General features: G+C 41.5%; 1 protein-coding gene across 7 annotated transcripts in view; it reads left to right on the top strand.

Moving 5' to 3' along the window:
* The first annotated feature begins 213 nt into the window (after nt 1–213).
* Nucleotides 214–26,291, top strand: part of LOC144297282 (solute carrier family 2, facilitated glucose transporter member 3) — a 100,818-nt gene continuing 74,740 nt past the window's right edge. Inside the window, exons 1-2 of one of the 7 annotated variants that reach the window (XM_077871177.1) lie at nt 214–282; nt 2,437–2,534. In XM_077871177.1, the coding sequence (XP_077727303.1) occupies nt 2,496–2,534 (39 nt within the window). In that variant the 5' untranslated portion in view covers nt 214–282; nt 2,437–2,495. Of the gene's footprint in view, nt 283–528; nt 673–716; nt 839–1,483; nt 1,546–1,583; nt 1,608–2,436; nt 2,535–26,291 lie in introns of those variants that run through there. The other 6 variants (XM_077871176.1, XM_077871182.1, XM_077871181.1 and 3 more) reach the window with 6 other exon arrangements.

Below are 26,291 nucleotides of genomic sequence, written 5' to 3'. Positions count from 1 at the left end.
AGGAACTACCAGGAATCTCCCCTCCGCGGCCCCGCGGCCGGCTCAGCTCCCGCCCCGCCAGGTTATCTGGGGGCACCAGCTCGGGGGGCGAGGGGGGGGGGCGAGGGGGCAGCCAGGGGGCCGGGTATCTCTTAAAGCAGAAATGCCAACACCCTCCTAACGGCAACTGTAAGGCTGGTGGGGCCCAGCACTGTTTCCTCGTAAAGGGCTCCCAGCGGCCTCGGCCCGCAGACGCCGCGTGCGTCGTGCGGCGGCCGCCGGGGCTGGTCATTCGGCGCGAAGGTGAGAAGTGGGGCGGGGGCGGCGGGGGCGGCGGGGGCCGGGCCCAGCTAGCGGGACCCCGGCGTCGCCCCGGGTGGGAGCGCGCGTCTTCCTTGCGGAGGCGGCCGGATCCACGAGTTGGCTTTGCTACCACGTCAACGGACCCGTCCAAAAAAGAATCCTTGGCCTGTCGCCGCAGCGGGGGGTCCTAACGGCCGCTCGGCGAGCCCGGCGGAAGCGCGGTGGCGCGGCGGCCCGGGAGCGCGGAAAAGCCTGGGGGGCCCCGGAGCTGGGCGCCTGAGCCGAGCCGCAGCGCCCACCTGCAGTTGCGGGTCCGGGTGGTGGGCGCGCTGCGCTGCCCCAGGGGCCGGCAGGTGGGAGGACCAGCCCACGAGCGGGGACCGGGGCCAGGTGGGTGGGGACCCAGAGTTGGGCCGGGCCGAGGGAGAGCGGGTCCTGCGGCTCGGGACCCACCAGCAAGTCGCCTCAGAGTACTGGAGAGAATATTGGTTATGTCCTGAGCAGCTATTTTGCCTCAGCCCTTCCTCTGAATGCTGGGGATCCCACCGTGTAGCAGGTAGACAATGGCCCTGCCCTCCTGGAGCTTATATTCTAACGAAGAGACAGACAAGAAAACACATGGATACGTAATAAAATGCCAGGTGGTGATACATCTTTTGAAAAAAAAATGCACAATAAGAGATGGGGAGGAGGGCTGATGTATTAACCTGGGTGAGGCAGAAGGGATGAATCCGAGAAGTCCCTTCTGGAGGAGGTGTCTTTTGACCAGAGACCTGAAGGAAGGAGGGAAGCCCAGACGAATGGTCCAGGCAGAGGGAGCTTGGAAGATGCCTACCAGGAGTTTAACTGCTATGCAGATGAGATGAGCTTTGTAGGTTTTTGCAAGATGAAAACTGAAATTTCCTTAGAAAATTATGGATCACCCATTCATTTAGTCCTTTGTTCCTGAACTGTAAGAGAAAGGAAATATGGCCAGTTGCCCTTGGAAAAATACTGTTATTAATTTTGTCCCAGTTTAATATAGACTAAATTTAGAATTTCCGTTTGTTTTCAAGAAGAATTTATCTGAATTAATTCCATAAATAACCAAGTAGCACCTCCCTTTTTAAGAAAGGTATACTTACTTGAGTTTAAAGAGTTATGGGTTGTTTTTGTTTCTTATTTGTCCTCCTACCCCCCCATACCCCCCCCCCCCCCCCAATGAGGATGCCTTAGAAGAAAAGAAGTAGCAGAGACAGAGGAAAGGAGAGCGATGAGGCTGGGGTGAGAAATTTGAAGAGAGAAATGGAAAGAAGTAAACAAGGAGGCTGTGGAATAGAGGAACGGTCTGTCCTAATTCTCTGCCTCCTAACAAACTCAGGAAATAATACTGGTCCTTCAACATAAAACTCCCAGTTGATCCCCACAACGATGCATGCACCTCAGGAGAGGGGGGAACAGACTCAAGAACATGATAACTGGTTAAACAGAATCATGATTTCTGGCTCCACTGTAGCTCCCCAAAGTGGTTTAGGCCAAAGGTGGCTTATTTCAAATACTTTAAATTTTATATGGCAAAGTAAGCCACATGAAGTCACAGAATTTTGTAACAGCAAGATTACTTAATCCCTGCTTATTTTGCTAATGGGGAAACCACTAGTAGATGACAGAGCAATGACTCAAAATAGAGAGGTTCCATTTTTGCCATATCCAGCTCTTTCTCTCTCCCCAGAACCCTTAACTTTTTTTTTTTAATTTTTTTTTTTATTTATTTATGATAGTCACACACACACAGAGAGAGAGAGAGGCAGAGACACAGGCAGAAGGAGAAGCAGGCTCCATGCACCGGGAGCCCGATGTGGGATTCGATCCCAGGTCTCCAGGATCGTGCCCTGGGCCAAAGGCAGGCACCAAACCGCTGCGCCACCCAGGGATCCCAAGAACCCTTAATTTGATAAAAATTCTTCCCAATGGTTACTGAGCAAGTGGAAAGAACTTTGTTGAAGACCCCAGAATTGAGTTAATCTAAGACATCATTAGAATCCTGTGAGGTTTCACCTACTTCCACAAGTATTTATAGGTATGCTCAATGGCCAGTGGCCTAAGTCATACTTAAGCTCTCAAGGAGTTTAAGTAGATAGAGCAAATAAATAACTAGCCAATTACAATTTACAGGAAACAGTGTACCTTGAAGAGGAGTTGGAGGGAAAGTCAATTCTTAGTATAGCAGAGAGATGGAGAGCAACAAACCAGATGTGAGCAACAAACCAGATGTGAGTATTAAGAATTTATGTCAGATTAGTGTCAAACTGTTTTGTCATGAATTGAAAGTTTAATAATCATAATACCTGTCATCTTCCTAAACTTTGGTTGTATTGATTGTGTAGGACATGTAGAAGTGGTGGTGGAAGAGACCATTACAGCCAATAAACTTGGTACATTCCCATATTCTCTCTCTTCACAATTAAATAGTATTTGCCACTTGTGGTGTTTTGCACTTTAATATTACCAAGAGTAATTCGGATGGTAAAATATCCATGTTCAGGCTTGTAATTACAAACAGGCCTTGGTAAGATTATACATAACTGGTCTTGGGAGAACATCCTTGAAAAGAAGTGTGGCTGTGTAGGTGCAAAGAGTAATAATATATGAATGCAGAATAGTAAGAACTCTTCTTATAGAGCAGGCTCCAGAGTGTAACTGAGTCCTATTGCTTGTGAAGAATTGTGGTAAGACTCTCCAAAAAGGTATTAAGTCATGTTTGGCCCTTTGGAATGAAATGGGGTAGGGTAGACATTTAGTGGCTAAAATTGCATATTGCCTGAAGTCAGTGGTTTACCACATATGATCACATCTAGAAAGACTTTAAATAAGACTGTGAATTCATTGGTATCTTGAATGGCTGGCATCTCAGACTGCCTGATATTTTTCCCTGAACTTTTTAGTAGTCATACTAAGGGAAGACTAGTGGTGGGAGCCACTGTGCCCTCTGCCATCTCAGACCCCTACCAGCCCCCTGCTACATATTTATTTAATTTAATAATTAGACTTGACTCTTTACTTTGTTTTACATTTTAAAAATCACAGAATTGTCTACTTCTGTTATTTGTGGATGTCTAATTATGCCAACCTTATCATTATTAAGATACCATATATCTCTGTTGTTTTATTATTAAAAAAACATATCTATGAAACATCCCAATAATACAGAGTTTAAAAAACAAAGTTTTCTGACTTTGGTGGTAATAAAGGGTTTCAGATGGTTGTTGCTATTCTTACTGGCATTAAAAGCAGTGACTTTACTTTTCACAAGGTCATTTTGACAAAGCCAGATACAAACAGCTGTGAAAGTTTGTCCTCTTTCATGTCTATTAGGCACACTATAATAGCTTTTTGCATGACATCTCTCTTTGCCAATTTTGTGACAATTAAGTTCGATCATATATTCTAAGCACTTGGTAAGGTATTCAGCTATGCAGGGAAAAATCCAATTCTTTCCTACTGTGATTCTCTCCTTTGGGTCTTGTTTCCTACTCACACAAAACACTTCAGTTCTGCTCACCAAATGTGTGGAGGTTTTTCCTTCACCTGTGACACCGCTTGGTTGTCATACAATTTAATTCAATTCAGCTACTGTCTCTCTAGAGATAGTATCAGATTCCACAGGTTAGGGGCCAGGTCCTACTAGACTGAACCTCCCTCCAACACACTTATACATGTCAGACACCAGTTGCAAGCCGTGGTTATACCTGTACTTCTGACCAACTGGTTATAGATGAGAGGTTCTAATGACCCCTCCTTGGGTTTGACTAATTTGCTGGAATGGCTTACGGAACTCAGGAAAACACTTAGGTTTACCAGTTTATTAAAGAACATGATAAAGGATACAGATGAATCGTCAGATGAAGAGACACTTAGGGAAAGTCTGGGGAGTTCCCAAGTGCAGGAGCTTCTGTTCCTCTGGAGCTGGGGTATTCACCAGCCTGAAAGCTCTGTGAAACTATTGGGATTTATGGAGCTTCCTCACGTAGGTATGACCAATTATTAACCCCATTTCTAGAGGATGAGGGGATAGGGCTGAAATTCCAAGCTTCTAACCATGGGATGGAGTCAAAGACAAATATTAGAACAAGATGCTCCTTAGTATTCTTATCACTTAGGAAATTACAAGGGTTTTAGGAGCTCTGTGTCAGGAGCTAGGCATATAGAAAATATTAAATAATTGGGAACTTAAGATTATTTACATACATTGATTTGTGAGACAGATGTTATTATCTGAATTGAAAGTTTAAGACCTTGGGGCTCAGTGGTTGAGTGTCTGCCTTTGGCTCAGGTGGTGATCCTGGAGTCCTGGGATTAAGTCCTGCATCAGATTCCCCACAGGGAGCCTGCTTCTCCCTCTGCCTGTGTCTCTGCCTCTCTGTGTGTGTCTTTCATGAATAAATAAATAAAATCTTTTAAAAAAAAAGTTTAAGGAGATCCCTGGGTGGCACAGCAGTTTAGCGCCTGCCTTTGGCCCAGGGCGCGATCCTGGAGACCCGGGATCGAATCCCACGTCAGGCTGCCGGTGCATGGAGCCTGCTTCTCCCTCTGCCTATGTCTTTGCCTCTCTCTCTGTCTCTATGTGACTATCATAAATAAATAAAAATTAAAAAAAATTTAAAACAAAAGTTTAAGATCTTGAGATAAGTTTTCAAGGTCACACAACTAAAGTATGCTAGCACTGACCTGTGATCAATGTCTATACCGAAGACCTCTTTTCTTTTGTTTTACATTGTTCTCCTAGTAGACAGATCAAGAGGTCCAGAATTTCAAAATCAATCAGGAGAAATCAATCCCAGTGTGAAAAAGATAGCCTACATTATTATTCACCCATTGGATTTTAGTTTAGGTTCAAGAGGAGATCAGAAGGGCAGCCCAGGTGGCTCCGCGGTTTAGTGCCGCCTTCAGCCCAGGGCACGATCCTACAGACCCAGGATGGAGTCCCATATTGGGCTCTCTGCATGGAGCCTGCTTCTCCCTCTGCCTGTGTCTCTGCCTCTCTCTCTCTCTCCCTCTCCCCCTCCCCCTGTGTCTCTCATAAATAAATAAATATTTTAAAAAAAGAGGAGATCAGGAAGTAATGTAGAATTAGAAACTAAATCTAAAGACATCCAAGCTTCCTTGCCCTCTAGCCCTGTGTAACTTCTCAGCTTGCTATGTTAGGGAATACCACGGGGATAAAATGAAACATAAACATCACTTATATAAATGATGGTAAGAATCAGATACTTATTTCTTTTATTCAAGTATTGCTCCCCTAATAATTTACAGAGTAAGTAGGATTGTTTTCCCTAAAAATGTGATAGTTCTCTCTGATTCATTTATTCATTCAAATATTTCAAATAGTATCTATGGTAGGTACTGTTGGTGCCAAGGACTACCCTCATGTAGCTTATATTCTGGCAAAGGAAGTGATCCATTCTATGAAGAAAAATAAAGCAAGGTAAAGGCATAGATGTTGGGATGGGAGAGTAGAGTTGTATATTCTAAATATTCTAAATTCTAAATTCTGACCTAAATAATTTGGTCAGAGAGGTTCTGTCCAACATGACTTTGAGCAGAAACTTGAATGACTTATGGAGCCCGCCATGAGAAGATCTGAAGAAAGTGTCTCAGATAGAGGGAAGAGCAGATGTAAAGGTCCTAGAGTAGAAAAGCTTAGCAGATTAGAGCAGGAGATCCACAAAGTTTTCTGTAAAGAACCAGATAGTAAATATTTTAGGCTTTGTAGGCCTTCTGTTTCTGTTAGCAACTTTTCCACTCTGCTATCGTGTGTTAAGGCAGCTACAGAGGGGTACCTGCGTGGCTCAGCAGTTGAGTATCTGCTTTTGGCTCAGATCATGATCCCAGGGTACTGGGAGTCCTGCATCAGAAGCCTGCTTCTCCCTCTGCCCATGTCTCTGCCTTCGCTCTGTGTTTCTCATGAATAAGTAAACCTTTAAAAAATAAATCAGTTAAGGACCATATGTTGATAAATGGGCATAGGTGTGTTAAAATGAAACTTTGGGATCCCTGGGTGGTGCAGTGGTTTGGCGCCTGCCTTTGGCCCAGGGCGTGATCCTCGAGACCCGGGATCAAATCCCACATCAGGCTCCCGGTGCATGGAGCCTGCTTCTCCCTCTGCCTATGTCTCTGCCTCTCTCTCTCTGTATGACTATCATAAGTAAATAAAATTTTAAAAATAAATAAATAAAAAATAAAATAAAATGAAACTTTATTTATAAACACAGGAAGAGGCTTGAGATCAAAAGCATAAAACAAACAAACAAAAAAGGTAAATTGGGCGTCACCAAAACTAAAAGCTTTTGCTCTGCAAAAGACCCAGTGAAGATGGTGAAGAGATAGGCTACAGTGAAAATATTTGCAAACCATATATTGACAAAAAAGTCCTCTCATAACTCAACAGTAACTGTAATCAAAATAGTGTACTATTAGCATAAAGCTAGACATATAGATCGATAAACTAGAATTGAGAGTCCTGAAATAAACTCCCATTTGCCCATATTCAACTTTTATTTTCTTTATTTTTTATTTTTTAAAAGATTTTATTTATTTATGCTCGAGAGACATAGAGAAAGGCAGAGACACAGGCAGAGGGAGAAGCAGGCTCCATGCAGAGAGCCTGACATGGGACTCCATCCCTGGTCTCCAGGATTCCACCATGGGCTGAAGGTGGTGCCAAACTGCTGAGCCACTAGAGGTGCCCAATGTTCAACTTTTAATAAGGATGCCTACCTGCACCATTCAGTGAGGAAAGAATAGCCTTTTCAACAAATGGTGCAGGGACAACTGGATAGCCATAAGCAAAATAGTGAAATTAGACCCTTACCTCACACCATTTACAAAAATTAACTGGAAATGGATCACAGACCTAATTGTAAGACCTAAAACTATAAAGCTTTTAAAAATGTATTTATTTGAGAGAGGGAGAGGTGAGGGAGGAGTGGAAGGAGAGTGAGAGAGGAATTCTCAAGCAGACTCCCTAATAAGCACAGAACCCAACACAGGGTTTGATCCCAGGACCCTGAGGTCATGACCTGAGCCGAAATCAAGAGTTGGCCACCTAACAGACTGAACCAATCAGGTGCCCCTAAAACCATAAAATTTTTAGAAGAAAACATATATGTAAGTTTTGCGATCTTGCATTAGGCAATGGTTTTTTATATAAGATAACAAAATCATGAATAACTAATAAAAAAATAGATATATTGGACATAATCAAGTTTAAACATTTGTGCTTCAAAGGACATACTATCCAGAATGGGAGATAATATTTGCAAATCACATATATGATAAGGGACTTGTATCTAGAATATATAAATACTAATTAGAACTCAATAATAAAGACAACCCAATTAATAAATGGCCAATGATATGTGTGAAAGTTTCTCAGAAGATAAACAAATGACCAATAAGTACATGAAAATATGTTCAATCGGGGATCCCTGGGTGGCGCAGCGGTTTGGCGCCTGCCTTTGGCCCAGGGCGCGATCCTGGAGACCCGGGATCGAATCCCACGTCGGGCTCCCGGTGCATGGAGCCTGCTTCTCCTTCTGCCTATGTCTCTGCCTCTCTCTCTCTCTCTCTGTGTGACTATCATAAATAAATAAAAAAAAAAAAAAAAAAATATGTTCAATGGGGATCCCTGGGTGGCTCAGGAGTTTAGTGCCTGCCTTTGGCCCAGAGCATGATCCTGGAGTCTGGGGATCGAGTCCCGCGGGGACTCCCTGAGTGGAGCCTGCCTCTCTCTCTGCCTGTGTCTCTCCCTCTCTCTCTCTGTGTCTCTCATGAATAAATAAATAAAATCTTTAAAAAAAAGAAGAAAATATGTTCAATATTATTAGCCTCTAGGGAAATGCAAATCACAACTAAAGTAAGATATTATTTCACAGTTGTCAGGTTGTCTATAATTGAAAATACAGACACTGAAAAGTGTTGGCTGGGATCCCTGGGTGGCTCAGCAGTTTAGCACCTGCCTTCAGCCTGGGGTGTGATTCTGGAGTCCCAGGATCGAGTCCCACATCAGGCTCCCTGCATGGGGCCTGCTTCTCCCTCTGCCTGTGTCTCTGTCTCTCCCTCTCTCTCTCTCTCTCTCATGAATAAATAAATAAAATATTTTTTTTAAAGTGTTGGCAATGATATGAAGAAACTGAAACCCTTTATAAATAAAATGGTATGGCTGCTTTGGAAAATAGGCTAGGAGTTCCTCAAAACATTAAACGTAGAATTACCATATGATCCAGAAATGCTAGTTCTAGGTATATACCTAAGATAATTGAAAACATATTTACACAAAGATACATACTTGAGTGCTCATTGTAGCATTATTCATGATAGTGGAAACAATCCAGTTGTCCATCAACTGATAACCGGATAAATAAAATGTGATATATCCATATAGTGGAATATTATTTAACAATAAAAGGAAACAGTGCTGATAGATGCTACAATATGGATGGACCTTGAAAAACATTGTACTATTTGCAGCCAGTGGCAAAAGTCCACATTATATATAATTCCATTTATATGAAATGTCTAGAATAGGTGAATCTATGAAGGCAAAATGTAGGGGAATTTAGGGGAAATTGACCTCAAATAGGTGTGGAGTTTCTTTTTGATTGATGGAAATGTTCCAGAATTGATTGTGGTGGTGGTTGCACAATTCTGAATATACTAGAAACCACTGAGTTGTATACTTTAATGGTGAATTGTATAGTACGTGAGTTTTACCTCAATAAAACTGTTATCTAAAAAACCTCAACAGTTTTTTAAAGAATGGGCAAAAGAGGTACCTGGCTGGCTCAGTCTATAAAGCATGCAACTCTTGATGAGGTCATGAGTTTGAGCCCCATGTGGGACCTAGAGATTACTTAAAAAAAAAAAAAAAAAAAGGAATAACAGATGGATCTTGAGGGAATTTTTCTGAGTGAAAAAAGGCAATTTCAAAAGGTTACATATTATATGATCTTGTTATGGACTGAATGTTTGTACACCACCGCTCCCCCCAACTCATGTTGAAATCTAATCTCCAGTGTGATGGTACTTGGAGGTGTGTAAAAGGCTATTAGGCTATAAGGGTGGAGGCTTCATAAATCTGATTAGTGCCTTTATAAGAAGCCAGAGAGCTATCTTGTGTACTTTCTTTCTGCCATGTGAGGATACAATGAGAAGGTGGCGATGTGTAAACCAGGAAGAAGACTTTCACCAGAACCCGACCATGCTGGCACCCTAATCTTGGACTTCCAGCATTCAGAATTGAGAAACTATTGTTTGAGGCACCCAGTCTGTAGTACTCTATTGTAGCAGCCCAAACCAAAATAAGTCCCATTTACACAACATTTTTTAAATGACAAAAATATAGAGATGAAGAACAGATTAATGGTTGCTACTGGTTGGGATGGAGAGAGATTACTGGCTGTAGAGTGAGTAGATTTATCAGTATCAAGTCCCTGGTTGTAATATTGGACTATGTTGTAAGATGTTGTCATTAGGGGGACCTGAGTAAAGAGTATATGGGATCTGTGTATTGTTTCCTACAACTAGATGTGAATCTATAATTACCTCAAAAAGTTAAGAAAATGGACGCCTGGGTGTCTCAGCAGTTGAGCGTCTGCCTTCAGTTCAGGGCATGATCCTGGGGTCTGGGATGGAGTCCCATGTTGGGTTCCTTGTGAGGAGCCTGCTTCTCCCTCTGCCTGTGTCTCTGTGTCTCTCTGTGTGTCTTAGGAGTAAATAAATAAAATCTTTTAAAAAAAAAAGTTAAGAAAACAAATTGCAAAAACAACAGAGAGCAGATGGTAGGCTGTATTATAATGCCCACAGACCATTATAAGAATAGTAAGGAAAGAGTATAGTTACATGAAGGAAAAGAGTAAGAAATAAGAGTGGGGAGGCACGGGATCCCTGGGTGGCGCAGCGGTTTGGCGCCTGCCTTTGGCCCAGGGCATGATCCTGGAGACCCGGGATCGAATCCCACATCGGGCTCCCGGTGCATGGAGCCTGCTTCTCCCTCTGCCTGTGTCTCTGCCTCTCTCTCTCTCTCTCTGTGACTGTCATGAATAAATAAATAAAATCTTTAAAAAAAAAAAAAAAGAGTGGGGAGGCACCCCAGGGCCAGATCACTGAGGGCCTAGCAGACTATGGTGAGATGTTTGATTTTTTTGTTTTTTAAATATGATATAAGGCCACTGGAAGGGTTTTGACCAGGGAAGAAATAAGAGCAGATTTATGTTTCTGAGAGGTCACTAAACATGTTGGTTGGAGAATAGGCTGTATGAGGGCAAATATAGAAGCAGATATATCAGTTATTGGCATATTGGTAGAGATCATGTTGACTTGGGCAACAGTGGTCATAATGGGTAGTAAATGCAGTCAGGTTCAGCAGGCAAGACTTGGCTAATGAATTGGGCAGAGGGTATGAATGTAATACTGAGCTCAATACTAGTTCCTTTGTTTTTATTTTATTTTTTTAAATAATTTTCTTTCTTTTTTTAAAGATTTTTATTTATCCATTCATAGAGAGAGAGGCAGAGACACAGGCAGAAGGGAGAAGCAGGCATCATACAGAGAGCCTGACATGGGACTCGATCCAGGGTCTCCAGGATCACGCCCTGGGCTGCAGGCGGTGCCAAACAGCTGCGCCACCGGGGCTGCCCAGTTCCTTTGTTTTTAGGTTAACCAATTGGAGGAAGCACAAGTTAGTGGAGGAGTGAGCAGGAGCCTGAAGCACTCCTGGGTTTGAGATTCCCATTAATCCTCCTTGTGGAATCAGCAAGAGAAAAACCAAGAACCATATGATCCTCTCATTAGATGCAGAGAAAGCATTTGACAAAATACAGCATCCATTCCTGATCAAAACTCTTCAGAGTGTAGGGATAGAGGGAACATTCCTCGACATCTTAAAAGCCATCTATGAAAAGCCCACAGCAAATATCATTCTCAATGGGGAAGCACTGGGAGCCTTTCCCCTAAAATCAGGAACAAGACAGGGATGTCCACTCTCACCACTGCTATTCAACATAGTACTGGAAGTCCTAGCCTCAGCAATCAGACAACAAAAAGACATTAAAGGCATTCAAATTGGCAAAGAAGAAGTCAAACTCTCCCTCTTCGCCGATGACATGATACTCTACATAGAAAACCCAAAAGTCTCCACCCCAAGATTGCTAGAACTCATACAGCAATTCGGTAGCGTGGCAGGATACAAAATCAATGCCCAGAAGTCAGTGGCATTTCTATACACTAACAATGAGACTGAAGAAAGAGAAATTAAGGAGTCAATCCCATTTACAATTGCACCCAAAAGCATAAGATACCTAGGAATAAACCTCACCAAAGATGTAAAGGATCTATACCCTCAAAACTATAGAACACTTCTGAAAGAAATTGAGGAAGACACAAAGAGATGGAAAAATATTCCATGCTCATGGATTGGCAGAATTAATATTGTGAAAATGTCAATGTTACCCAGGGCAATATACACGTTTAATGCAATCCCTATCAAAATACCATGGACTTTCTTCAGAGAGTTAGAACAAATTATTTTAAGATTTGTGTGGAATCAGAAAAGACCCCGAATAGCCAGGGGAATTTTAAAAAAGAAAACCATATCTGGGGGCATCACAATGCCAGATTTCAGGTTGTACTACAAAGCTGTGGTCATCAAGACAGTGTGGTACTGGCACAAAAACAGACACATAGATCAGTGGAACAGAATAGAGAACCCAGAAGTGGACCCTGAACTTTATGGTCAACTAATATTCGATAAAGGAGGAAAGACTATCCATTGGAAGAAAGACAGTCTCTTCAATAAATGGTGCTGGGAAAATTGGACATCCACATGCAGAAGAATGAAACTAGACCACTCTCTTTCACCATACACAAATATAAACTCAAAATGGATGAAAGATCTAAATGTGAGACAAGATTCCATCAAAATCCTAGAGAAGAACACAGGCAACACCCTTTTTGAACTCGGCCACAGTAACTTCTTGCAAGATACATCCACGAAGGCAAAAGAAACAAAAGCAAAAATGAACTATTGGGACTTCATCAAGATAAGAAGCTTTTGCACAGCAAAGGATACAGTCAACAAAACTCAAAGACAACCTACAGAATGGGAGAAGAGATTTGCAAATGACATATCAGATAAAGGGCTAGTTTCCAAGATCTATAAAGAACTTCTTGGGATCCCTGGGTGGCGCAGCGGTTTGGTGCCTGCCTTTGGCCCAGGGCATGATCCTGGAGACCCTGGATCGAATCCCACATCGGGCTCCCTGCATGGAGCCTGCTTCTCCCTCTGCCTATGTCTCTGCCTCTCTCTCTCTCTGTGACTATCATGAATAAATAAATAAAATCTTTAAAAAAAAAAAAAAAAAAAAGAACTTCTTAAACTCAACACCAAAGAAACAAACAATCCAATCATGAAATGGGCAAAAGACATGAAGAGAAATCTCACAGAGGAAGACATAGACATGGCCAAGATGCATATGAGAAAATGCTCTGCATCACTTGCCATCAGGGAAATACAAATCAAAACCACAATGAGATACCACCTCACACCGGTGAGAATGGGGCAAATTAACAAGGCAGGAAACAACAAATGTTGGAGGGGATGCGGAGAAAAGGGAACCCTCTTACACTGTTGGTGGGAATGTGAACTGGTGCAGCCACTCTGGAAAACTGTGTGGAGGTTCCTCAAAGAGTTAAAAATAGACCTGCCCTACGACCCAGCAATTGCACTATTGGGGATTTACCCCAAAGATACAGATGCAGTGAAACGCCGGGACACCTGCACCCCGATGTTTATAGCAGCAATGGCCACGATAGCCAAACTGTGGAAGGAGCCTCGGTGTCCAACGAAAGATGAATGGATAAAGAAGATGTGGTTTATGTATACAATGGAATATTCCTCAGCCATTAGAAACGACAAATACCCACCATTTGCTTCAACGTGGATGGAACTGGAAGGTATTATGCTGAGTGAAGTAAGTCAGTCGGAGAAGGACAAACATATGTTCTCATTCATTTGGGGAATATAAATAATAGTGAAAGGGAATATAAGGGAAGGGAGAAGAAATGTGTGGGAAATATCAGAAAGGGAGACAGAACGTAAAGACTGCTAACTCTGGGAAACGAACTAGGGGTGGTAGAAGGGGAAGAGGGCGGGGGGTGGGAGTGAATGGGTGACGGGCACTGGGGGTTATTCTGTATGTTAGTAAATTGAACACCAATAAAAAATTTAAAAAAAAATAATCCTCCTTGTGGAGACATTTGGTTTTGTAGCTTAGGGACCAAGTCCAAACTGGAGACTGAGATTGGATATAAATGGTATTTAAAGCCATGGGTCTAGAGGTGACAAGCCAGGGAGTTTTGAGGATTGAACACTGAGGACAGTCCAGCATTTAGAAATGGTGAGGGGGACGCCTGGGTGGCTCAGTGGTTAGCATCTGCCTTCAGCTCAGAGTGTGATCCTGGGGTCCAGGATCGAGTCCCACATTGGGCTCCTTACAGTGAGTCTGCTTCTCCCTCTGCCTATGTCTCTGCCTCTCTCTCTGTGTGTCTCTCATTAATAAATAAATAAAAATCTTAAAAGAAATGGTGAGAAAACTAGTAACTAGAAACCAGGACAGGCTGGTGTATCAAAAGCCAAGGAAGAAACTTACTTTGTTCTGAACAAGGAGGGAGTGATCAGTTTTGTCAGAGGCTTTTGAGTGGTTGACTAAGAAAGAGAATTAGCTATTGGATTTGATAAGATGGAATTTGTTGATGACCTTGACAAAGTAGTTCCATTAGAGCAGGAAGGATAAAAAGCCTACTGGAGGAGGTTTAATAGAGAGTGACATAAGGAATTGGAGAAATTTTACTTTAAAGGGAGCCCAGATGTGCGGTGCTCATCTTGAGAGGGACTTCCTTCCTTCCTTCCTTAGAGAAAGAAGAATTATGTCTTTTTTATAAAGGAAAATCAGTGTTTTAAGAATTTTTTATGGAGATCCCTGGGTGGCTCAGCGGTTTAGTGCCTGCCTTTGGCCCAGGGCGCGATCCTGGAGTACCAGGATCGAGTCTGGCATCAGGCTCCCGGCATGGAGCCTGCTTCTCCCTCCTCCTGTGTCTCTGCCTCTCTCTCTCTCTCTCTCTCTCTCTCTATGTCTATCATAAATAAATAAATAAATAAATAAATAAAATAAATAAATAAATAAATATTTTTTATGGAAAAAAATTAGAATTAGCCAGCTGGACTCAGTTCAGATGATCCCAGTTTTGTTGGCAATATCCAAAGCATCATATTTAGGAGCCAGTTGAACATGTATCTTCTCTCCATCAGGTCTGATCAGGGTTTGGATATGTCAATGTCACAGAGCTTCCTCAGAGCCTGTTTGATCTGGTGCTTGTTGGTCTTGTCATCCACAATGAATACAAGAATGTTGTCAGGGCGCCTGGGTGGCTCTGCCTTTGGCTCAGGTCATGATCCTGACCTGATCTCAGGGTACTGGGATGGAGCCCTGCATTGGGCTCCCTGCTCATCGGAGAGTTTGCTTCTCCCTCCCCCTCCGCCCCTTCTCTGTTTGTGCTCTCACTCTCTTTCTCTCAAATAAATTTAAAAAAAAATTTTTAAGATTTTATTTATTTATTCATGAGAGACAGAGAGAGAGAGAGAGGCAGAGACACAGGCAGAGGGAGAAGCAGGCTCCATGCAAGGAGCCGGACGGGACTCAATCCTGGGTCTCCAGGATCACACCCTGGGCTGAAGGCAGCGCTAAACCGCTGAGCCACCTGGGCTGCCCAATAAAAATCTTTAAAAAAAAAAAAAATGTTGTCATCTTCTTTCTTCTTCATGTCTGAGTCAATGGTCAGGGGAAATTGATGATGGCTTAGTAGTCAAGTTTGTTTCTCCTAGAGGTGCTCTTCTGAGAATCTTTGGGCTGCCTTTGGAAGCCATAGTATGTGGACACCTTTTAGCACTGATTTTTTGGCCTTTAAAACCTTTGTTTTTAGCTTTAGCTTTGGGAGGTCAGGGGCTTCCTTTTCACTTTCAGGATCATCTTCATAAAAAAGGTGAGAATTTTTAAAATGAATATCTTACCACCAATCTCCCTGCTTAAGAAATAGAATCTTATAGGTAGTGTAAGATTCTCCTCTCTTACCATACCTGAATTCTTCACTTTTCTGAATTCTGTCTTTAAGGAAGAGTCTTGTTAAGAAATATTATGGCATGGATATAGTAGAAAGGGAAAATTTGGTGATACAAGAGAAATACTTTGAGATCAGAATTCTTGAGTAAGGGACATCTGGGTGGCTCAGTCAGTTAGGCATCTGCCTTCAGCTCGGGTCATGATCTCAGGGCCCTGGGATCAGCCTGCATTGGGCTCCATACTCAGCGGAGGTCTGCTTCTCCCTCTCCCTTCGACACTTCCTCCTGTTCGTGTTCTCGCTTGCATGTGCATGCACATGCACTCACTCTCTTTCTCTCTCTCTCTCATGAATAAATTAAAAATCTTAAAAAAAATTTTTTTTAAGTAAGACAAGAAGGAAAGGGATCCAGTTCTCTAGTGGAGGGGCTGACCTTAACAGATGGGAACAGGGCACACATCTATTTTAAAAGGAGGGAAGCTGAGTGTGTAGATGCTAATACAGTCAAACTAGTAGATTTGGTAATGCAGTAAGAAGATGAGGAATTTCTCTTCTCTAGGTTTTCAATGAAATTAGAAATGAGATTATCATTTGAGAGTGAAAAAGGAAGAGGAGATCTTAGAAATTGCAAGAGCAAGGAAAAGATGTGAAATTGGTTTTTTGGAGAATAGAGAGCTAATTGATTTTGGAAAATAAAGCTTTGCAGAGCTGTGTTGAGTGCCCACTTGAGATTATCATCCAAATTTAATGTGAGACCAGTTAGCACAGTTGTAGATTTTCTCCCATCTGTGTTTGCTTAGTGAGTGCAAACAAGCAGAGTAAATAGAATGGGAATAAACCAAGGTTTGGGATTTTCCAAAGAATACAATAGGAGGGGAAGAAGTGCCAAGGAATTGCAAGTTTGTGCAAAGGAGTGTGTAGAGTGATGAAATAATTTAAGTTGGGTGATGCGGAAAGTAAAAATAGAAGAAGAGTGATCAGCACTGAAAACTTGTTATGGTTGATGGCTTAGACATCCTGTATCTATTAAGAAATTGTTGTAGAGGAGGCGATGGTCAATGTGAGATGCAAGAAATGGAGGTTTTGGAAGGAATGCATTTATTATTAATGACCTGGACTGGGGTGTCACCATGGGAGTAAGTGAGGTGGGCTGGAAAACAAGATGACTGGAAATGAGTGGACAGGGAACTGAGAGGCCAGCACATTGTTTCCAAGGATGACAAAGTCACCAGGAATGATGATAGTAGGAGTGGTGTAACCAAGAGAATGAATCAGGTTTTAAAATTTCCAAGAAAAAAAATAAATAAATAAAATAAAATAAAATTTCCAAGAAAAGAGAAGTAACTCAGGATATCAGCAGATGATTACAGTATCCTGATGGCATGTACCTCAAAGGATCTGAGTTTTTGAGAAATAGTTTGGAATATGCAATGTGGAGCTCCATAAGAATTATAAGTGAAATGTGGAATCAGTCTGTAGTACTTTAACAGGAGTGAGATGCTCTAACTTGGAAGTTCAGAAGGGGGATCATGGAAAAAGTGGCATTTATGCCAAACTTTGAAAGGTGAGAGAATTTGGGGAGAAATTTTTGGAAAGATATTTCCAGTTAGAGAAAATGCTATTACGAAAGAAGAGGGATTTCATGCTGTCTTTGCCGCCCACGACTTGGTGCTTTTGCGGATCCGCCTGTTGAAGCCCTGTTGCTAGGTTGTGAATAGCACCCTGGTGTTGCCAGGTCTCTTTAATAGTAGGCCACCAGGTGGCACCCTCCCCTAGTACTGCGGTTTGTAAGGCCTCGAAATAAAAATTTAGCACTAGGGGCAGCCCGGGTGGCGCAGCAGTTTAGCGCCGCCTGCAGCCCGAGGTGTGATCCTGGAGACTTGGGATCGAGTCCCACATCGGGTTCCCTGCATGGAGCCTGCTTCTCCCTCTGCCTTTGTCTCTGCCTCTCTCTCTCTCTGTGTCTCAATAAATAAATAAAATCTTAAAAAAAAGAAAATCTAGCACAAGAATAAATGATGTGGGGGCAAGTAATGTGTGGGATTGGTGTATTTAGGAAGGCTTGGAAGTGTTCTCATGGTCCTAGCAATGAAGTGGCAAAGCCCTCAAGAGAACACTTAGGCAAAAGACAGGAAGAAGATGAAAGGAAGTGGTCTCAAGATAAGAGTATGATGTGTAAGAAGTAAAGGCCATGCTTTCTTACCCCTTACACAGAAATAAACTCAATGGATTAAAGATCTAAATGTAAGACTTGCAGCCAGAAAACTCCTGTAGGACAAATAGGCAGTAATCTCTTTGACATCAGCCTTTGCATCAGCCTGTTGAATGGGAAAATATATTTGCAAATGAAGATGGTATATATATTATATGTGTATAACATATGTGTATAATATATATAATGAAATATTAGCCGTAGAAAAGAATAAAATCTTGCCATTTGTGACAACATGGATGGAACCAGAGGGTATTATACCAAGTGAAATAAGTCAGAGAAAGACAAATATCATAATGATTTCACTTATATGTGGAATCTAACACACAAATGAACAAACAGACAAACCAAAGAAAGGCAGAATGGATCCATAAATAAAGAAATCCCACTTTTGGTTGCCAAAGGGACGAGAGTATAAGGATGGGAAAAATGGATGAAGGAGAGTAGGAGGTATAGGCTTCCAGGTGTGGAATGAATAAGTCACGGGGATGAAAGGCACAGCGTAGGGAATATAGGTAATAATATTATAATAGGTTGTATGGTGACAGGTGGTAACTACACTTACTGTGTTGAGCATAGCCTGCCATACAGACTTGTGGAATCACTATGTTGTACACCTAAAACTAATGCAACATTGTATGTCATCTAAAAAGAAAGAAGAAGTAAAAGCCAAAAAAAGGAAGCACAGAGAAAGGAAGAGACTTGCAAACCTGCGGTAATACAGTGGGAAGTGGGCACCAGAGCAATACTAAAGAAAGGCAAAAGCAGTGATCCTCTCCTTTCTTTTTTTTTTTTAACTTGTTTACTCCCAATTTTGAATAATTATGAAAACTCTATACCCTCCTCACACATTTTTAAATTAACATTTAAATTTTTTTTTTAATTTTAAGATTTTATTTATTCATGAGAGACAGAGAAAGAGAGAGAAAAGTCAGAGACACAGGCAAAGGGAGAAGCAGACTCCACGCAGGAAGCCTGATGCAGGACTCAATCCTGAAACCCCAGGATCATGCACTGGACCAAAGGCAGGCGCTAAACTGCTGAGCCACCCTAGCGTCCCAAAATAAAATTTTTTAATGTTTAAATAGCTTCTAGGGATTAATTTTCTGCAATCTAATATGTTAAATATGTGCTTTGAGGGCTATTGCTGGACTTTCCAGTGCCTTTGTGCACATTTGGAAAAGATAACCCTCTGGGAAAAAAGCAGAATGGACAGATTTTCTAGGGATGGTGCTCTTGTGCAAAGAAAAGATCCCTCTCCTTTTAGCAGAAGAGCAGGGCCTGGCCAGTGGACTCCAGACTATATTTCAGCTCTACTTACCCAAAGAAGCTGCACAATCAGGTTTCAGACTCCATTCCCTCCCTCAACTGCATAGCCATGCACACAGGCCTTTTAAATTTGTGTGTATGTAAACCTTTGGATAGAGACATAGTTCCTTGAGTTTGTAGAAATACAAACTAAATGGCAAACCAGTAAGCCCACTCATATTTTCTGTCAGAAAAAGGTTTTAAGTTTTTTATTTCAAATAAAAATTTTAATTTATATCCCTGTGTCAACCATCGTCCTTCTTAATTCTTTTTTTAAAAATTTTTATTTGAGAGAGAGAGAGAGAGCAGAGGGAGGGGCAGAGAAAGAGGGAGAAGCATGCTTCCCACTCAGCAGGGAGCCTGCCACAGGGCTGGATCTCAGGGCTGCACCTCAGGACCCCCATCATGACCTGAGCTGAAGGCAGACACTTAACCAACTGAGCCACCCAGGTGGCCCTTCCTTTTTAGTTCTAAGACAGACAAGGGCATTGGATTTCCTTACCTGTTGATGCTTCTAAAACTACCACATTAAGATTCCCTTGGAAGGCTTGTTAATACAGATTTCTTGGTCCTACCCTGCAGGTGTTCTGACTCTGCAGGTCTAGGGTGGAGCTGAAAATTTGCTCATCTGTTGAGCTCCCAGGAGATGCTGATATTGTCCATCCATGGCTGATCACACTTTGAATAACACTGGATGAAATAAGGCATTGCCTGCTTTAATATTTCCCTTCAGTGCCATAATGAATGCCATAGCTCTGTCCCTCAGGAGCTGTGCACTCTCCGTTTTTGCCTATTGCACCACAGTAAAAATTTAAGATGGGTTAGAGATATGCTTTTCTTTTGCAAAGCAGGAGAAAGCAGTGAAAAGTGGGAAAGAAAAAAGGAAAACCAGGCACATTCTTAAGAAAAGCTGTTTTATGAATGGAAACACGTGAAGGTTTTGAAATGTTCTTTCTAGTATGACCTGCAACTGGCCTGGCCAGATCTACTGCTAAGAATGCATTGGTGGGCATGTGACCTTTTCCCACACTTCCCTTAATCATCTTTGAAAATAGCATGGAACATTGTCAAAGCTGGTGGCCTCCAATTGTGGGAGTCCCATTCAAGCAAAAAACTGTGGGACATGTGAAAAGGAAATATATTTTTCTTATGAATCACCTTGAAGGTGAAGATCTAGAAAATTATTTCATTAAAAGTGGGTTGGAGGGGAAGGAACGGATGAGTAGGTGGAGCATAGAGGATTTTTAAGGCAGTGAAACTACACTGCGTGATTCTGTAATGGGAGATACAAGTCATTATATATTTGTCCAGACACATATAATGTACACCAGGGGTAAACCCTAATGTGAACTATGGGTGTTGAGTGATAATGATGTGCCAGTGTAGGTTCATCAAATGTAAACGTAAATGTAACATTCTAGTGAGGGATGTTGATAATGAATCTTCAAACAAACAAAACCCAAAAGCCTTGTCATCCGAAAATAAATAGGAACTGCAACTGGCATGCAATTACAATTGACATAATTATCTTAAATCAGGAAATCTGAGGAGCACCTGGGTGGCTCAGGTCATAATCCTGGGGTCCTAAGATCAAACCCACCATTGGGCTCCCTGTTCAGTTCAGATTTCCTTTTATAATTGTGTTTCACTCAATAATAAGTATTTTTTAATATGTTTCATTTCTGTAGGTGAGATAGATAGATGGGGTTGGAGGAGACAGAAATGAACCAGAAGTATGGTGTGTGGCTGAGACAATCTACACATGAATAATTGAAAATTATTAGTATCATATTCCTCAGCCTACAGAGAGGCAAGAACTTTTATTTATTGATATTGTATTAGGTACTTTGCCACTTTATCTGACTTAATCCTCCTGACAACCTATGAGGTGGAACTTTGGCCACCTGGTTAGGGTTCCAGATAAAATAGTTTTTTCGTATCAGTATGTCTCAAATATTGCATGAATGTATTAATATTATAAAAAGTATTCATTTGAAATTCAATTTTAATGGCATTCTGTTTTTTGCTAAATCTGACAACTCTACCTGTTTCTTTCATCCCTCATGTTGAGAATGAATTACTTTTCTTCAAAACAAATAGCACTACTTAAACAAATTGCCTAGCTAATACAGACATATCTCAGATATTGCAGGTTCAGTTCTAGATCAGCACAATAAAACATATATCACAACAAAGCAAGTCAAATGAATTTTATGGCTTCCCAGTGCATATAAAAGTTTTGTGTACACTGTACCATAGTCTATTAAGTGTATACTAGCATTATGTTAAAAGAACAATGTACATATCTTAATTAAGAAATACTTTATTGCAAAAAAAATACTTTATTGCTTAAATACACTAACCATCATCTGAACTTTTAACGAGGGGTAATCTTTTTCCTGGTAGAAGGTCTTGCCTTGATATTGATAACTGATGACTTGATCAGGGTGGTGGTTGCTAAAGACTGGAGTGTTTGTGGAAATTTCTTTCTTTTTTTAAGAGAATTTATTTCTTTGAGAGTGAGAACACAAGCAGGGGAGATGGGTAGTGGAGAGGGAGAAGCAGACTCCCCATTAAGCAGGGAGCCTGACACAGGACTCAATCCCAGGACCCTGGGATCAGGACCTGAGCCAAAGGCAAAGGCTTAACCTACTGAACCACCCAAGCACCGTCCCGTCTTTTTTTCTTTTCCTTCTTTCTTTCCTTCCCTCCTTCCTCCTTCCCTCCCTCCTTCTCTTCTCTTCTCTTCTCTTCTCTTCTCTTCTCTTCTCTTCTCTTCTCTTCTCTTCTCTCTCTTCTCTTCTTCTCTTCTCTTCTTTTCTTTTCTTTTTTCTTGCTTCTTTCCTCTAGGCCCAACATGGGGCCTGAACCTAAGACCCCAGATCAAGAGTCACATGCCCTACCAACTGTGCCAGCCAGGTACCCCGTGGCAATTTCTTAAAATAATAAAACTGTGAAGTCTAACCCCCATTGTTGGCCTCTTCCATTCACAAATGATTTCTCTGTAGTGTGCAATGCTGTTTGATAGCATTTCACTTATAGTAGAACTTCTTTCAAAATTAGAGTCAATCTTCTCAAACCCTGCTGCTGCTTTATCAGCTAAGATTATGTAATATTCTAAATCCTTTGTTGTCATTTCATCCATCTTCACAACATCTTCAACAGGAGGAAAGGGGTGCAGCAGAGGGAGAGGGAGAAGTAGACTCTCTGCTGAGCAGGGAGCCTGATGTGGGCCTCAAACCCAGTACCCTGGGATCATGACCCGAGCCAAAGGTCAGACGCTCAACCAACCGAACCACTAAGGACCCTTGAATCATAAATGTTCTTAATGGCATCCAAAATGGTGAATCCCTGGGACACCTGGATGGCTCAGTCAGTCAAGCATCCAACTCTTGCTTTTGGCTCAGGTCACAATCTCAGGGTCCTGGGATCCAGCCCCACATCAGACTCTGGGCTCAGTGAGGGGTCTACTTAAGGATTCTTCTCTCCCTCTACTCACATACACACACAGTCTCTTTCTCTTTCCCTCTTTTTTTTCCTCTCTCAAAATAATTAAATCTTAAAATAGGTCCCTTCCAGAAGGTTTGCAATTTGCTTTGCCCAGATCCATCAGAGAAATCACTATCTATGTTAACTATAGCTATGTTAGCCTCACAAAACGCATTTCTTAAACAATAAGACTTGAGGGGCACATGGGTGGCTTGGTTGGTTCAGCATCCGAATCTTGAATTTGGCTTAGGTCATGATCTCAAGGTCTTGGGATCAAGTCCCACATTAGGCTCTGTGCTCAGCAGGGAGTCTGCTTGAGATTCTCTCTTTTCATCTCCCTCAGCCCTTCCCCCTGCTCTCTCAAATAAATAAATATATATATTTTAAAAAATAATAATAATAGACTTGAAGTAGACTTATTCTTTGATTCATAGGCTGCATAATGGATGTTATATTAGCAGCCATGAAACAACATGAATCTCATTGGACATCTCCATCAGAGCTCTTAGGTGACCAGGTGTATTGTCAATGAGCAGTCATATTTGAAAGGAAATCTTTTCTTTTGAGCAGTAGGACTCAACAGTGGGCTTAAAATATTCAGTAGACCATGTTGTAAACAGACATGCTGTCATGCAGGCTGTTCCATTTATAGAGCATAAGCAGAGTACATTTAGCATAATTCTTAAGGGCCCTAGAATTTTCAGAATGGTGAATGAATATTGGCTTTAGCTTAAAGTCACCAGTGGCATTATCTGCTAACATTAGCCAGTTCTTTGAAGCTCTGAAGCCAGGCCTAACTTCTCACTAGCTATGAAAGTCATAGATGGCATCTTCTTTCAATAGAAGGCTGTCTGTCTACATTGAAAATGTTTAGTGTGGCCACCTTTATTAAAGATCTTACCTAGATCTTCTGGATAGCTTGCTGCAGCTTCTACATCAGCACTTGCTGCTTCACCTTGTACTTTCATGTTACGGAGACAGCTTCTTTCCTTGAACCCCATGAACAACCTCTGCTAGCTTCAGACATCTTCTGCAGTTTCCTCACCTCTCTCAGCCTCCCTAGAATTGAGGAGATTTAGGGCCCTGCTCTGGATTAGGCTTTGGCTCAAGGGAATGTTGTGGCTGGTTTGATCTTCTATCCAGATCACTAAAACTTTTTCCATATCAGCAATGAAGCTGTTGCATTTCCTTATCATGTCTGTGTTCACTAGAATAACACTTTTCACTTCCTTCAACTTTTCCTTTGTATTTACCACTTGGCTAATTGTTTGGTGCAAGAGACCTATCTCAGCTTTCAACATGCCTTCCTCACTAAGCTTAATCATTTCTAGCTTTGATTTAAAGTGAGAGACTAACAAATCTTCCTTTCAGGTGAACACTTAGAGACTATCATAGGGCTATTGAGTAGCCTAATTTCAATATTGTTGTATCTCAGGGAATAGGGAGGCTCAAGGGGAGGCAAAGAGTCGGGGGCACGGCTAATCAGTGGAGCAGTCAGGACACACACAACATTTATCCATTAAGTTCACCATTTTATTTTTTTTTTTTAATAATTTTTTTTAATTTATTTATGACAGTCACACAGAGAGAGAGAGAGAGAGACAGAGACACAGGCAGAGGGAGAAGCAGGCTCCATGCACCGGGAGCCCGATGTGGGATTCAATCCCGGGTCTCCAGGATCGCGCCCTGGGCCAAAGGCAGGCGCCAAACCGCTGCGCCACCCAGGGATCCCAAGTTCACCATTTTAAATGGGCACAGTTTGGGCCACTCCAAAACAATCATCATAGTAACATCAAAGATCACTAATCTTAGATCACCATAACAAATATAATAATGATGAAAATTTTTGAAATATTGTGAGAATTACCAAATGTGACAGAGAGACCAAGTGAGCAAATGCTGTTGGGAAAATGGTGCCATGGTGCCTGGGTGGCTCAGTAAGTTGAGTGTCTGCCTTCGGCTTGGATCATGATTCTGGGGTCCTGGGATTGAGCCCCATGTTGGTCTCCCTGCTCCTTGGGAGCCTGCTTCTCCTTCTCCCTCTGCTTACTGCTCCCCCTGCCTGTGCGCGCTCTTTCTCTCTGTCAAATGAATCAATAGAATCTTTATTAAAAAATGATGCCGATAGACTTGCTCAACGCAAGTTTGCCAGAAACCTTCAGTTTATGAAAAATGCAATATCTGCAAAGCATGATAAAACAAAGTGCAGTAAAACAGGGTAGGCTTGTGACTTTGTCACATTGCTGATTAGATTGTAAGAGAAGCCAAAAGTTAGAGGCAAAAGGTTGTTAATGTTTTGGATAACTTTTACCAGAATCTACTAAAGGAATTATAGGAAATCCTAGAAATTTAATTTCTGTTTTCCAAGATTTTTCTGAATCTCAAGTTATCAATCCTCACTTCAGTGAAGATTTATTTATTTATTTACCTATCAACTTTATAAATAGATCTGTTGGTGACATCTTACAATGATAATTGTAAAATTTTTAAATTGGAAGAGACCTTAGAGATTATCTAATTTGGGGGTTTCCAGAACCTGACTTTGACTCTTAAGTAAGAACCATTGCCTCCAGGACTGCGCAGGTGGAGATTCTCCTACCTACTGCCAGGGGGTGCCAGCATACCTCACCTTTCCCCTTTTCTTGCCTAGGCTTCCTCTCCCTATCTGAGTACCCAACATTCCAAATAGCTTTTTTTTTTCTTCCATTATAAAATATTATCTATGGCTCCAAAGTGGCAGTGATAAAAGCCAAGCAGGAGAAAGAGATATGGAATAATTAGAGATGAAAATAAACATGCCCCAGACGTGGGGAAATCCCCATGGTGAAAGTGTGGCAGGCCTAAGGAAGAATAGCTCTTTCCAACATGGGAGAGAAAGAGGTCATTCCACACAGGCTTCTTGAAGTGGATAAACGAGAGGTTATTCTTCCAAAACCAATAGAATTCAAGGTTATGAATGCTAAAGGGAAGTAAATGCCAAGTTAGTACCTGATCTTCTAATGAATTTGAAACCTTGCCTGTGTTATAGAGAAACAAACCAAGATTAGCTAAGATAATTTCTAGAAGATTTTCTTCTACAAAGAGGGCCACCAGCTCTCAGAAAGGCTCTTCTCCATGATCAGCACATATCTAGAAGCTTATCAGTGGCTTTAAGTCATAAGAGTATATCTCTATGGCTATAAAGAGAATTGTGCCAAAGACTCAATATATCATAGTTGATCAGTAAATGTTTATTGAATGAATACCCCCAGGTCAAGTTCCACATTATTTTTCCTGCTTTATCACAACGATTTCTATATCTTATTTTTGCCATCTAAGGTTTAGGAAAAACCAAATCAAATAAATCATAATATCTGCCTCTCAAGGAAATTTACTTGAAAACAGAGGTTTGTTTGCATTAGGTTTATATTTTAAGTCCTTTCAATATCTAATATTCTGAGCCCACTTGCCAGTACCTCAGTTCAAGTCATTGTCATCTCTTCGTATAAAAGCCCCTAAATAGTTTTTTTAATCTCAGTAGTCTTTCTAAAATTCATGCTTATGTTATTAGTGTGCTAAACCTGCTAGCTCTCTGTGGTACTCAGAATAAAGTCTAAACTTCTAAAACTAGAAGGTTTTAGGCCATTTATGATATGATCCCTTCTTACTTAACTCTCCTCTCATTCCTTGGCCCTCTATACTTCTATACATAAATTTTTGCAGAATCACAACCATATCATACTCTGTTCTTCAAGCTCTTTCTCACACTGTACTCTCAACCCAGAGCACTATTTTCTCCTATCTCCCTCCCACTTATATTGTCAGGGCAACTAGTATCAAGCCTTTAGGTCTTTCTCAAAGACCAAGCCTT

Source organism: Canis aureus, chromosome 25 (genome assembly GCF_053574225.1).
Source record: "Canis aureus isolate CA01 chromosome 25, VMU_Caureus_v.1.0, whole genome shotgun sequence".
Classification (NCBI taxonomy): domain Eukaryota; kingdom Metazoa; phylum Chordata; class Mammalia; order Carnivora; family Canidae; genus Canis; species Canis aureus.
Note: the sequence above shows the minus strand (reverse complement) of the source record. Positions and strands in the feature narration are given on the sequence as shown.